Source organism: Callorhinus ursinus, unplaced genomic scaffold (genome assembly GCF_003265705.2).
Source record: "Callorhinus ursinus isolate GAN/ISIS: 27379988/994484 unplaced genomic scaffold, GSC_fseal_2.0 scaffold18, whole genome shotgun sequence".
NCBI classification, from domain to species: Eukaryota; Metazoa; Chordata; class Mammalia; order Carnivora; family Otariidae; genus Callorhinus; species Callorhinus ursinus.
The window spans coordinates 5,495,092-5,510,483 of NW_027397080.1; the positions used below are offsets into that span (position 1 = coordinate 5,495,092).

General features: G+C 39.6%; 1 protein-coding gene across 1 annotated transcript; it reads right to left on the reverse strand.

Annotated features, from left to right (window-relative positions):
• Positions 1–4,482: 4,482 nt before the first annotated feature.
• On the reverse strand, positions 4,483–13,329 carry LOC112811883 (zinc finger protein 684-like). The gene is made up of 6 exons (XM_073903580.1): positions 13,220–13,329; positions 12,840–13,029; positions 10,510–10,631; positions 8,510–8,826; positions 8,077–8,172; positions 4,483–4,895 (listed from the first exon to the last, which is right to left on the reverse strand). Exons 4-6 carry the CDS (start codon positions 8,652–8,654, stop codon positions 4,483–4,485), a joined length of 654 nt encoding a protein of 217 aa, XP_073759681.1. The 5' UTR covers positions 8,655–8,826; positions 10,510–10,631; positions 12,840–13,029; positions 13,220–13,329.
• Positions 13,330–15,392: the final 2,063 nt, after the last annotated feature.

Sequence of the window (15,392 nt, forward strand, 5' to 3'; positions counted from 1 at the left end):
GGTTTTCTTCTTGCCAAAATCATGTTCTGGGGTTGAGGTTATCTAGGAAAAGAATGAGGTCAACGGTAGAACGGTAGAAAGTTCCCCAGGTAGCAATATGTGTGTATCCAGTACTAGAATACTAGGTGTCAAAGAAGTCTGGAAATGTGGGAAAATAATTTTTTTCAGGTTAATGGTCATACTTATAGCTTTAAATATAGAAGTACTTTGCCCACAAATATGTCTGAGGTTGAAAACATATTAAACATATCACTTGAAAATATAACTAGTTGGGGAGCCTGGGTGGCTCAGTCGTTAAGCATCTGCCTTCGGCTCACGTCATGATCCCAGGTCCTGGGATCAAGCCCTGCATCGGGCTCCCTGCTCCGCGGGAAGCCTGCTTCTCCCTCTCCCACTCCCCCTGCTGTGTTCCCTCTCTCGCTGTGCCTCTCTGTCAAATAAATAAATAAAATCTTTAAAAAAAGAAAATATAACTAGTTACTGTGTGAAACTTTTCTTGCAGCGCTATTATAATAGCCAAGACATGGAAGCAGCCTAAGCATCCATCAATGGATAAGTACATGAAGATGTCATGCACACACACACGTACACACATACAGTGGAACTGTTATTCAGCAAGAAGGAAATCTTGCCATTTGCAACAACATGGATGGAACTTGAGGGCATTATGCTAAGTGAAATAAATCAGACAAATACCATATGAAATCACATATATACAGAATCTAAAAAAGACCCTGAACTCATACAGAGAACAGATTGGTGTTTGTCAGAGGTAGGGGTCAGGGCGTGGAGAAAATGGGTAAAGGGGATCAAAAGGTACAAAGTCCCAGCTCTAAAATAATTAAGTCCTAGGCATGTAATGTACAGCATGGTGACTACAGTTAATAATACTACATTGTATGTTTGAAAGTTGCTGGGAGAGCAAATCTTAAAAGTTCCCATCACAAGAAAAAAATTTGTAACTGTGTGGTGATGGATATTCACTTGACTTATTGTGGACATTTCACAATGTATACAAATATCAAATTACGTTGTACACCTGGAACTAATATGTTATATGTCAGCTATATATCTCAATTTTTAAAATTTAGCAATATATATTTGTAAAAATATATTCAAGAAATTAAAACACTACAATAACTTGGGATCAGAGAAATCATTAACAACACAGGTCTTGGCTTAGATAAGAGTCTTCCAATTAAGTATAAATACCTAGTGCTCCTTGTAACCCTATTTTACTCAATAATACAGTTTCTTTAAGATTTATTTATTTGAGAAAGAGTGAGGGTGCCTTGGTGGCTCAGTCATTAAGTGTCTGCCTTCGGCTCAGGTCATGATCCCAGGGTCCTGGGATCAACTCCCGTGTCAGGCTCCCTGCTCAGCGGGAAGCCTGCTTCTCCCTCTGTCTCTCCCTCTCCCTCTGCTGGTGTTCCCTTTCTCACCGTGTCTGTCAAATAAATAAATAAAATCTAAAAAAAAAAAAAAAAGAGTGAGCCTCTGTTTGAGCAGGGGGAGAGGAAAGGGGGGAGGGAGAATCTCAAGCAGACTCCCCACTGAGCGTAGAGCCTGATGCAGGGCTCGATCTCATGACCCTGAGATCATGACCCGAGCCAAAATCAAGAGTTGGACACCTAAGCAACTAAGCCACCCAAGCACCCCTAAACATGATGTTTTAAAAAAGAACTTTAAACTCAATTTTACTTAAACAATCGGCATACTTGATTAGTTGACATGATGTTCTGCACACCTCACACTTAATCTCAAAATGTTGCTAATTTATGCACTTGCATAATATGTACACAGTGTAGACCAGTTTCCCCTTCTCAAACATGAGCTCTAGCCCTATGAAATGCATTAGAATTAGTGGGATTCATGACTTTGTTTTAGCGCCTGACAATGACTTAGGTTAAATAGGAAAAAATTTTCTTTGTTTCAACTTTTCAAACATTTAATTTTGGTTCATACTTAGCTAATTCTTTAACCTATTAATTACAGCATTTAAGAAAGGGAGCAAACATTTTAGTTCATAGAGCTCAGACCATAATGTCAAATAACACTCCCAGTCTCATTCTCAGTCTGCCCCCCGATGCACAAGACCTCTCTTAAGAGTCTCGCATAATTCTCACAGCAATGAGACATTCTACACCCCTAAGGGAGTGTTCTTGCTGTCTTAAAGTTTGTACTTGCTCAGATGCTATTACTGCTAAGGACAGGAGCTGAGAAAGAACTAGGAGGGGAAGATTAATGTTAAATAAAGCAAAACGACAGCTTTAAAAGGAAATGAGAGATAAGGCAGTTGAACTTGAGAAAAACTCCCTGAGTTTATAATTTTACATATACACTTTTGTGGTTTGCCAAGTGATTTGGTGTGACTACCTGTTTAATTAGCATGTAGTCTTAGTATTGAAAACCTTGTAAGACAGGCTTAACTTAGATCTGATGGATATTCTGAAAATCACTCTCATGCATAAGTCTTCACCCATCATCACCTACAAAAATGCTCAAGAAAGAAAAATAATTCCAAGTTCATACATTTAATCCAAAACCTTAGGCTTGCAAGAGAAAACCTCATTTGGTGAATTTAGGTTCAAGCTCAATGCTGTATAAGCCTCACAACCACCGAAGAAAGGGTTTAAAGACTTTTTTACGTTATCAATGAACATTTAAAGTGAAATATAAAATTTCCATTTAAACCATTGTTGGTTCATGTGTTTTAAAAGAGAAAACACAGAATTTACATAATGTCAAATTATAAAATAGCTGCCAAGCAGCTCATGAAAGCAGAAAAGCTTTTCAAATAGCTTGATGCAACACCTATGCTAGTCACCCAGAAACTTCCAAACAAGCCTGAGATTTCGCTCAATTTCCAAAACGAGAAAGTAATAATTTTCTTCCAGAAGTCTCTGCAGAGTATCATGCCACCTAATTTTTCTAAACAAAGTACCCCAGTTATAAGCTACTTGAGCTAGGTTCACTCCTACTTACGTAGCTGAGCCAGTGAAATAGGATGGCTTTTATTTACATGAGTATTTACCTGAAGAAATGCCTCTTTTCCTGTACTAAGTGCTTAGAGTACGAAACACAGCTGCTTTCTTTCTTCAGTGACTAATCAGGATTAAACACACACACACACACGCTTTGGTGTTCTGCATAGACAAGAAAACATATTACCCGATGTCCTCAGCTGAGCAGAGGCAGTACAAGACTTCATCACTGTACCTAACTTCTATTATTTAAAAGGAGGCTCCAGAAGGTTCAGGCACAACTGCCACAACTTCATACATGCCACGAAATGGTCTATATAATAAGCCACATGATTTCACTTATAACTGGCAAGCCTGCATATGGTCATTTTAGGTTTGAAGAGATGATGGTGTTTACCAGACATAATCCCAGTTGAGAGTTTTATTTATATATTTTTTATTGCAATAAAATATACACACCATAAAATTTACCATTTTAACCATTTTAAGTGTATAATTCATTGGCATTAAGTACAATCACAATGCTGTGTAACCATCACCATAACAGATAAAATTCTGTGTAAGTGCTTAGCATATATTTCAAACCTATGGTTATACAAATTTAAGCAATGCAGACATTTGTATAACTTGTATGACAATCATAAACTGGGGCAGTACATATATGTAATTACAGTCAGCTTGATGCCTTGATTTTTAAATTTTTTACAACTTCCTCAGTTTTATGCTATACAGTAAAATTGCCAATTTATAACACAAAATTTTCTGTAATCTTCTCAATAAAATTAGTAGTATCACAGAATATGAATTTCAGAACATGCTTTTCCATATCTATCCAATTGATAGAGTTTTTCTCATGATGAATTCTTTGCCACTTTATTAAAAGGCTAACTAATTGTAAGTTTTCCCCCATTCACACAGCTTCCCTGTTTTTATGACTCCTTTGATGGAGAATGAGATGTGTTTCTGGTTAAAAGATTGCCTACATGCACTACATTTGTTTTGTTGCTCTGCTGTATGAGTTAAGTAATGTTTAAGGAGATGTAACTTCTTGATGAAGGCTTTGCCACATTTAGTACACCCATGGGGTTTCTCGCCTGTATGAATCCTCTGATGCGTGACTAGCACTGAGGAGTCTGCAAAGGCCTTGCCACATTCTCTACATCTGTATAGTTTCTCTCCTGTATGAATTCGAGAATGTTTATAAAGGGATGAGCTATACCTGAAGGTTTTCCCACATTCCTTACATTCAAAGGAGTTCTCAAGTGTATGCGATTTCACATGTTGGGTAAAGGAGGAGTTCCAAGTGAATGACTTCCCGCACTGATGGCATTCGTAAGGTTTCTCTCCCATGTGGAGTCTCTGGTGGACCACCAGTTGTGCTTTATGCATAAACGCTTTCCCACAATCATTGCATACATAGGGCCTCTCTCCACTATGAATTTTTTGATGAGCTATAAGGTGTCCCTTACTGTTAAAGGCTTTCCCACAGTCATTGCATTCAAAGGTTTTTCCTTGTATGTTTCTTTTCATGTCTAATGAGACGAGACTTCTTTTGGAAGGCTTTCCCACATTCAGGGCATCCAAAGGTTTTTTTTCTTGTAGGCTTTTTTTCATGCCTAATGAGACAAAACTTGTTTTTGAAGGCTTTTCCACATTCCTTGTATTCATAAGAATTTTCTCCGATATGACTTTTATTATAACTGAGCAAGTGTGAATTAGGTTGCAGACTCTTTCCATTTGACTCACATTTACGTTGTGTTTGTCTTAAAGAAATACATTTTATACTCAGATTATAATTTTGGACTCTCTCCTTGGTCAGTGTTTTCTCGAAGGTGAACATATCTTGCTTCAAAAAATTGTCTTCGCTTCCCTCCTCTCTCTCTAGTGCATCACTGAGTAAGCAGATAGCTTCTAAAAAGGTGTAAAATGAAATATTCCCAGTTACTCTTTCCAATCTCATGTTACAAAAAGAAAAAATTTAAAGTATATAATGTCAGCAAGGATGCCTATTCTGACCACTTCTATTCAACATAGTCCTGAAGTCCTAGCAAGACCGATTAGGTAAGAAAAAGAAGTAAAGGTATCCAAACTAGAAAGGAAGACATAAAAATACCTCTGTTCACAGAGGATATGGTCTCATATGTACACAACCCTAAAGATTCCACAAAAAAACACTATTAGAGCTAATACACAAATTTGGCAAGTTGCAGGATGCAAAGTCAGCATACAAAAATCTGTTGTGTTTCCATACACTAAAACAAACAATCCAAAAAGGAAATTAAGAAAACAATCCTTTTTACAATAGCATCAGAAAGAATCTATTGTTTATTATTATTAAGAATAAACTTAACCAAGGAGGTGGAAAACTTGTATACTGACAACTACAAAATACTGCTGAAAGAAATTGAAGACAAGTAAGTGGAAAGACAGCTTGTGTTCATGGACTAGAAGACTTAATATTGTTAAAATGTCCATACTAACCAAAGTGATCTATAGATTCAATGCAATTCCAATGGCATTTTTTGCAGAAATAGAAAAAAACATTCTGAAATTCATATGGAACCACAAAGGATTCAAACAGCTAAAATATTCCTGAGAAAGAAGAAGCAGGAGGCCTCACACTTCCTGACTTGAAACGATGTTACCAAATTACAGTAATCAAAACAGTACAGTACTGGCATAAAGACAGATATATAGATTAGTGGAACAGAAGAGAGAGCCCAGAAATAAACCCATGCTTACATGGTCTTCAATAAGTGAGTCAAGACTACACAATGGGGAAAGGATCTCTTCAACTAATGGCTGATATCTGGAAAAACTAGATATCCACATGTAAAAGAATGAAAATGGACCCTAATCTTACACCATATACAAAAATGTATTAGAGACTTAAAATATAAGACCTGAAACTATAAAACTCCTAGAAGAAAACATAGGGGAAAAGCTTCATATGACTGGTTTTGGCAAAGATTTCCTTGTATGACTCCAAAAGCACTGGCAGCAAAAGCAAACATAGACAAGTGGGACCACATCAAATTCAAAAGCTTCTCTGCAGCAGAGGAAACAATCAGCAGAGTGAAAAGGCAACCTACAGAAGGGAGAAAATATTCTAAAAACATTTATCAGATAGGAGGTTAACATCCCGGGACGCCTGGGTGGCTCAGTCATTAAGCGTCTGCCTTCGGCTCAGGTCATGATCCCAGGGTCCTGGGATTGGGTCCCGCATCGGGCTCCCTGCTCAGGGGGAAGCCTGCTTCTCCCTCTCCCACCCCTCACCCCGCTTGTGTTCCCTCTCTTGCTGTGTCTCTCTCTGTCAAAATAAATAAATAAAATCTTAAAAAAAAAAAAGAGGTTAATATCCCAAATCCATAAGGAACCCCCACAACTGAACAGCAAAAAAAATGGGCAAAAGACTTGAATAGACCTATTTCCAAAGGAGACATAAATGGTCAACAGGTATGAAAAGATGTTCAGTATCATTAATCAGGGAAATGCAAATCAAAACCACAGTAAGATCACACCTTGCATCTGTTAGGATGTCTATTATAAAACGACAACAGAAAATAACCAGTACTGGCAAAGATGTGGGGCTACTAGAACCTGGTGCACTGTGGGTGGTAACGTGAAATGATGGAGCCACTGTGGAAAACAGTATGGAATTTCCTCAAAATATCAAAAATAGCACCACTATATGATCCAGCAATCCCACTTCTGGTCATTTATCAGAAAACTGAAAACAGGATTTCCTAGAGATGTTTACACTCTCATGCTAATTGCAGCAATATTCACAATAGCCAAGAATTGGAAATAATCTAATGTTAATCAACAGATAAAGGGATGAAGAAAACATAGCATATACATACGTACTTTTAAAAAGAAGGAAATCCATCATAAGCTATATGAATGAACCCTGAGGACATTAGGCTAAGTGAATAAGCCAGTCACAGAAGGATAAATATTTCAAGATTCCACTCATATGAGATATGTAAAATAGTCAAACATATATGGGGCACCTGGGTGGCTCAGTCGGTTAAGCATCTGACTCAATTTAGGCTCAGGTCATGATCTCAGGGTCCTTGGATCGAGCCCTGCGTCCGGCTCCACACTCGGGGCGGGAGGTAGTCTGCTTAGGAATTCTCTCTCCCTCTCCTTCTGTCCTTCCCCCACTCGTGCTTTCTCTCTCACTCTCAAATAAATCTTTTTTTAAAAAATGACCAGACATAAATTCCTTTTGAATATATCATCATTTATTTCCACCAATTGATATGACTTTGTCCTGAAAATGAACTGCTTTTTAGTTATAACCTCTTTCAATCTCCCAGATATGTTTCCAGAACCCTGCTTTGCCCGTGATACCACATGCTTCAACTCAAATTTCCCATTTTGGTTTCCACACTTAATGACTTCTATTAACTCTGGGGACATGAAACAGAAGACTTCTAGTTTTTAGCAGGCTTTGCCTTTATATAGCTTATGATCAAGCAGGTCAGTTCGGATTGTTACCATGATGCCACACCTTGTCCAGTGTAACATCATGACTGCCGAGCTCAAATCCTACAACACTAAGCCCACTGATATAATAATGTTAGGGAAAATGGGAAGAAGATGGTTCTTCATTATTTCTGAGATTTGATTCCCTTCCATTAAGAGGGATTATTAGTGCAACACTCTAGGTTCTTAGCTCATTCTTTATTTCTCAATCTATATGATCTGATTACCTTATAAGAACCAGATGTATGGAAAAGATCTGTGCTCATGTTGAGGAAAAAAAGAATGAAGATTTTAGGAATTAAGAGAACAAAGCAAGGACCTCCATGGAACAGGCAGTGCAGGGAGCCGGGGCAGAGAGGAGAGGGACCTCCCTCCATACAAAAGCTGAGCAAAGAGAAAGAGTGGCTATGTGAGCAGAGTGAGTGAAGGTGTCATCTGGGGATCTGACGATGTTATGTCAAGTGGACTCAGTCACTTCCAAAGCTGTGTGGCTTTTAAGAAGGGCTTCCTGAAAGAGCTGCTTCAGAGGGACCTGTCCCTCACTGACCAACTGGAATCTCAATTCCAAAGACTCCCATCTACCTGGTTTTCTTTCACTCACCTGGATGGTGCCAACGTGGGTTCGCCCCTTCCCCCATCCATGGCTCTTGTCCTTGCTCTGCCTTGAAGATCGCTTTTGTTTTGGTAACTGGGCCCCCTGTTCATGGGAAACAACACAGAACTGGAGACCAAGTGCCAGAGACAAACGACTACCTCGCAATTCAGGTCTGTCTCCTTGAGTCTCAGGGCCTGGAAAGGATGACAAACAGGCTTTGGAACAGAAAAGACCCTTCTCCTCAACTGGGGAGGCAGAAGCATAAACCCTCTATCTGTTTATGCATCATCTCAAAGGGGATTAAGAATCTGTGACCACTAACATTCAGGGCCAAACTCAGGAATGCTTCAGAATGTCCAGAGCTTCCACAAAACCTAAAGGCAGGGTGCTAGGAGTATATTCTTAGTTCCCCTGAAGAGTTACCACCCACTGTCCTTACCCACTGAGATGAGGTTTCTAAAGTCCTCCAACATCACCTCCCAATACAAGGTTCTCTGCTCACAGTCAAGCAGCTGCCACTCCTCTGGGGTGAAGTCCACAGCTACATCCGGGAATGTCACTGATCCCTGTAACAGCACATTCATCTTCAACCTGTAGCGAGTACTGCTGGGGGATGTGGAGGGGATTCAGAGTAATTCCTCTGATCATGTTCATTGTTCTGAATTTGCAGTAAGTTACACAGAGTAACTAAAAACTACTATATACTTGACTCAGAATTAAAATTTGTGAGAACAAAATCATATACAAACTATACACCTATATACACACATGTATATATACACAGATATATATACATCCATATATGTGGGGAGGGAGCGAGGAAGAGAAGGAAAAAGAGAGAAAATATTAAGTTCATTGAGCATTGCTTTGGTCTCATGTATTCTGTTTATACAAAAGGACACTAAACAATGGTCATATGAAAACTGCTACTGCAACTACACAAATCTCCTACATAATAAATACCCCAATTTTTCTTTCATAGTCCGTGCCAGGCAAATCTTTATCTGTGGAATTGTTATACTTTATTCTCTAGGACAAGGCCAAGAATTCACTGATTGGGTATCCTTTTTCTATGACTGCCAAGATTAAGCACACATTTGCATCTCAACATTACAAATGGTGTGCAGACCCAATGGTCTTCATATAGGCTAAGTTTGTATTCAGTTTAAATGTCTATCTATATTTCTCCTGTTTCTCATATAGTAATACTTTTCCATGTCAGTATATGGATTCTTATAAGTCCCTGCAAATCCACCAGAAAACAAAGTGAAATGTGAATGAATAACTGAATGGACAGATGGATGGATGGATGAATGTCCTGCCTGGAAACTGGTCATTTTCCGATGCTCATGGGAAAGGACACAGATCTATGAAAACAAGACTTCAGGGATTTCTCTGCCTTTCCAGCCTACAAATAAGTACTCATATGCCAGCTACAGAAAAGGCTACTTGCAAGTCAGGGAAGTCCACATGCTGGAAGCAGTAACTTGTCCACTTTTAATTCTGATATGATAGTAGGAATCTTGGACAAGGATGTTCTCTTTTGGGTAGACGTACACATTTCTTCCCTATTGATCTATTATAATTTACTGTTCATTTCTTATCTGGTGATTTCTTTTCTCCCAGAAATTAATCCTAAAGAAATAAAAAGGGATGGATGCAAAGATTAAAGCCTGGGCTGGGGAGTCAGGCAGCCTGGGTTCAAATTCAGCTACTCCACCTACTGGCAGTGTGACCCTGACAGAGTTACCTTAACCACTCTGTAGCTCACTTTTCCTATCTGCAAAATGCTGGTAATAATAGTACATATGTCATAGGATTTTGTGAAGATTAACTAAGTTAATGCATGTAAAGCATTCAGAACAATATATGGCACATGGTAAGCACTTAGTAAAATTGTAATTATTTTTAAAAATAAAGGAGAGATAAAAAGTAATGTTTTCACTTCATTGCTTATAATATGAAAGCCCTGAAAACAGCCTAAATATCCATTAATATGGTGTTGATTTTTAAAAAATGCTATAGGAAGATATTGTTAGAAGAGGTTCCATTTACATTTGTAGGTGAAAAAAGTACATTAAAATACATAATATGATCCTTCCCTGCGCTTTTTTTTATTATGTTATGTTAATCACCATACATTACATCATTAGTTTTTGATGTAGTGTTCCATGATTCATTGTTTGTGCATAACACCCAGTGCTCCACGCAGAACGTGCCCTCTTTAATACCCATCACCAGGCTAACCCATCCCCCCAACCCGCTCCCCTCTAGAACCCTGTTTGTTTTTCAGAGTCCATCGTCTCTCATGGTTCATCTCCCCCTCCGATTTCCCCCCTTCATTCTTTCCCTCCTGCTATCTTCTTTTTTTCTTCCCTGCGCTTTTAAAAAAATATGCACACAGGGACACCTGGGTGGCTCAGTCGGTTAAGTGTCTACCTTCGGCTCAGGTCATGATCCTGGGGTCCCGGGATCGAGTCCCACATCGGGTTCCTTGCTCGGTAGGGAGTCCGCTTCTCCCTCTGCCTGCCACTCCCCCTGCTTAGGCTCTCTCTCTCTCTCTCTCTCTCTGACAAATAAATAAATAAAACCTTTTAAAAAAAGTATTTGGTAAGATATATCATATTTAAAAAAATATGCACACAGACACAGAGACACACAATCTTGGCAGTCATATATCAAAATGTAAATAACTATTATTTAGGGTTGTAAAGAGATAGCTGGGTCATATGTAACTTATATTTTATACTTGTACTTTCAAAATTTTTTATAATGCATTACTTTTTCAAAGATATTTGTACATATATACATATACACATGTAAAAAACCAGCTATACATATACAATTTACAAAGATACAAAATTTAAGCCAAGGTCTGAGTCCCTACACCATCTTGGTTCCACCTCTTCTAATCTCATCTACTTCAGTCTTTCAATCACTCTCTTCAGCTCACCCTGATCAGACCTTCAGCTTTCTTGCTGTTCCTCCCAAATACCAAGGTTGATTACTCAGGATCTCTGTACATTTCTTCTGCTTGAACAGTTCTTCCCCAGGAAAAACCCAGATACTGCGCAGCTCACTCTACATTCGCCATGTCATTTAGCAGGGAGGCTTTTCTTGGCCACCTCATATAAAATAGCTTCCCTCACTGTCACCATCATTCTGGACACCTTTACTCCTTTTCCTCAGAGCACAGATTATGTACCTGTTCATTTGGGTTTCATTTATTTCCTTCCATGGAAAAAAAAGGGGGCTCCGTTTTGTTGACTGTGGTATCCCAAGCACCAGAACGGTGTTTGGTCCACAACAGATACTTAGCAAATGTTTGCTGAATGAATTAATGGATAAACCTTTCTTAGTGTTGGTTTTCTCCTTGCTATGCATTTTCTAAAGAAACTTATTAAGCAACCTGGGCCCCAAGGAACTGTGAGGCAGGAAAAAGAACAACAGTCTGGGAATTAAAGACTGGATTTGGGCCTAACTTAGCCATTAATAAGCTGTGAGGTTGCAGGCACTCAATGGCCATCTCTGGGCTGTTTCATTCCTTCTTAAAATGGAGAACCTAGAAGATTCCTGAAAGACCTTCTAGGACTACTAGTCATTGATTACTCTGTAAAGTATTTCTGCATTTAGGTAAGGGGAGAGAGGGAATCAGTATCCCCAAAAGGCAAATGTAACAACAAACGGTACAGAACCAGCCTAATTTTGGAAGATCCAATGGACTAATAGGAAATGAAGGGATCACATCTGTACTAATGTGTGTTTGTGAGAGCCCAGAGAAGGAGGGAGAGGGAAGGAGACAAGGACAAAGGGAGGGGTGGCAGACGCGGAGTGGAGGGGAGAATGTGTTTCGCAAAGAAACAGTTTCTTTGGCAAGTAGTTCTTAATTCTTCCTTTCCTTGATCATACCCTCCTCCTCCTCCAAGCGAGTTTCCTTTTCTTGTGGGGCCTGACCACATACACCCAACTCTCTGTTTTTCTGTAATTCTCACCTCTCTCCTCAAATACTTAGGATACCCCTACTGACAAAGTCCTTGAAGGCACTCACATGGAACGCCTTGAGTCAAGCCCTTCTCTCACTAGATAAGCAGGACAAACGTTGATTCCAGTCTCTCCTAAAATGGGATAAAAAGTCACAGTTCAGGAGAGTCTCTTCCCCCTTTCCTTCTTCTAGAAAAGATGGACAGGAGGACAGACAAGCAACACTCCAACTGGAACCTTCACGTTGGGCCCCAAGTCTGTAAATTCACCATCACCTGCGGCCCTAGGTTGGCCTTGGGGATTTTAACCAGGGCTGCTGGAAACTGAAACAGGCAGGAATACTCAAGAGGGGCCCACAGTTCAATTACACAGTCTTCCTGCAGGGACACCAAGAGTTCTCTCAAAAAACAGTGGCGCCTGGGTGGCTCAGTTGGTTGAGCGACTGCCTTCGGCTCAGGTCATGATCCTGGAGTCCCGGGATCGAGTCCCACATCGGGCTCCCTGCTAGGCAGGGAGTCTGCTTCTCCCGCTGACCCTCTTCCCTCTCGTGCTCTCTCTCTCAAAAAATAAATAAAATCTTTAAAAAAAAAAATAAAAAACAAAAAAAAAATCCTACCTCTTTAAAAAAAAAAAAAAAACAGTGCTCACAAGTTGAAATTCACTTAGCACTCACTCCTCAGAAACAATACAAACTAACTTTTTTGTTTTAGGCAGAGTACTACGTTACAAAAAGAAATGAAATTTCAGGTAAAAGTGCTCCAAGTTGGAATACTATCGCTTCCACTTACCGGCTGTGTGATCTTAAGCAGGTAACTCCGCATCTCTCTCTAAAACGATGAGGACATTAACATCGCAGAATAACCATGATAAATAACTGCCATACTCTTTGAAAAGTGCTTAACAGTGTCTGGCACTGGGTATACTGGTTCTCGTCCCCGCCGTCTTGATGTTTACTACCATTTGCGAGTCAAAAGGCTCCTGGAAAGAGATTAGATTCAATTCAATGCCCAGGCGTGGGCTCCCTACGCAGTGCACAGCACCTACAACACAGCGACGCACTGACCCGCCGCACCCCAGCCAGACCTGGGCTCCACCCCAGGGCAGTGGGAGCCCGGCCCTTCCTCAGCTTTCTCTGAGCCAAATGGTCCCGTGCAGAGGGGTTACCTACAGTTTTACTTCTTTTGCATGAACCAACAAGCCGGCCTTTGCTCTTCAACGGTCCCTCCTGCCCTTCATGGTCATCGGCAGCTCGGCACCCAAGCAAGCGGGAGAACACAGGACACGTCCAGCTAGCCCCCTGCGCGTGCGCAGAAGTAGCGACCCGCCCAGTTTCCCAGGGTCTTCTGGGGAAATAAATCCACTTGAGAGTACATTTCCCACGTGGCTCGTGGAGTTTTTGTCCGGAAAGTAGTAGGGGTTTCCTCTACCTGGTAGAGATTTCTGATTTGGCGGCACCTGAGCTTCATGGGAGAGCTCTGGTTATGCCGAAGGGAAATGTGTACGTAATCTTTATTTATTAATATAGACATGACATAAAAAATATATGCCATATCCGCACGGCAAATAGAAAAGAGTAATTTATGAAAAGGAAAACGGACTGTGGCCAAGTATGAGTTCTTTCATTTTCTTTTTAAAAACAAACATGATCCTGGAGTCCCGGGATCGAGTCCCGCATCGGGCTCCGGGGCCTGCTTCTCCCTCTAACCCTCCCCGCTCTCATGTACTTTCTCTCTCATTCTCACTCTCTCAAAATAAATAAATAAATCTTTTAAAAAAATAAATAAATAAAAACAAACTTCTTTGAGTAACACAGGAATAACGTAAATACGTTTTATTTTAAATACTTTTTAAAAATATAAACTGTTTAATGTATTAGGGCCCTGTTAAAAAGGTTTTTTTGTTTCAGGCAGCCTAATTATGAGTATGTTTTCAAAGTTTGGTTGTTTTTTTTTTAAAGATTATTTATTTTAGAGAGAGAGAGAGAGCAAGCAGTGGGGAAAGGCGGAGGGAGAGAGAGAATCCTGAAGGTGACTCCCTGCTGAGCATGGAGCCAGAGACAGAGCTCAATCCCAGGACCCTGAGATCATGACCTGAGCGGAAATCAAGAATCCGGTGCTTAAACGTCTGAGCCACCCAGGCGCCCCTCAAAGTTTGGTGTGTGTGTATGTGTGTGTTTTGTTTTTTGTGGGTTTTTTTTTTTTTTATATATAGTCTTGCTATAAAGGAACATTGGCAAGAGGCGAATTTCAAGTTTCACTTAGGGAAAAGACTTTATAAGTGGAAAAGAGATGGATTACATAATCATTTTTGGCTAACTACGAAAAGAGTATATCTGACAGGCATCAAGGTAGGGAAACGACTGGTTTCTACAAGTCTTAATTCCATTAAAGTCATGTTAAAATTTTTTATTAGGAATGATCATTCTTCTGAGAATTATCCCAGAATGATCATTTTCCCCATGAATTATGCAAAACAAAAACAAAACCCTTTTCCCAGACCAGGTTTGAGATAATTTCTCTTTTGCAGGATTTTTTAGACCTTTTCCCCTCAACCATCTGCCCCCACCCTTTAAAATAAAATGTGTGTATACCGACAGGCCTTATTGTAAGCATATATCCAGTATTCTTTCAACAAAAACGTTGATCGAGTTCCTATTATGTACCAGGCATTGATTTAGATGTGTACTAGTGAACAAAACAGATAAAAATACTTGCCTTCATGGAGCTAATGTTCTATTCTATTAGACACTAATACATTTTTCATGAGAAACAGGATATTTCCCGTGCAAATTAATTACAAAGGAAAAAATGGTAATTTTACGAGGGAGAAACCTGGCAGATGCCACCTTAAGCAAGAGGTCAAAGTTAAAATCACCAATGATGAGACAAGTCAACATTGTGCCTTCTGTCATGAAATGCTGAGAATATAGCTTATGTGATATACTTGCCCAAAAATGCATAGCTTAAATCTAATTATGAGGAAACATCAGACCAACCAAAAATGAGGGACATTCAACAAAATAACTGGCCTGTACTCTTCAAAAATATCAATGTCATGAAAGATGTTGAAAGGCTGAGGAATTGTTCCAGATTAAAGGAATCTAAAGAAATATGATGACTAAATGGAGTGGGTAATCCTGGTTTGGATCCTGGACTGGGAAAAAAAAAAACAGTTAAAAAGAACATTGTTTGTTTAAATGCAGTGTAATATCTTGGATTGGATCCTAGAATAGAAAAAGGACATTTGTGGAAAAAGTAGTGAAATATGAATAAAGTCTGGAATTTAGTTAATAGTGATGTAACAGTGCTGGGTTTCTTAGTTGTACTCCGAAAATATGAGAC

Coding starts and splice junctions, on each gene's coding strand:
- LOC112811883 (XM_073903580.1), bottom strand. CDS start 8,654: ATGAATGTGCTGTTACAGGGATCAGTGACATTCCCGGATGTAGCTGTG. Junction 8,173..8,509: donor TAGAAACCTCATCTCAGTGG/GTAAGGACAGTG, acceptor TCCCATGAACAG/GGGGCCCAGTTACCAAAACA. Junction 4,896..8,076: donor CCCACGTTGGCACCATCCAG/GTGAGTGAAAGA, acceptor ACACCTTTTTAG/AAGCTATCTGCTTACTCAGT.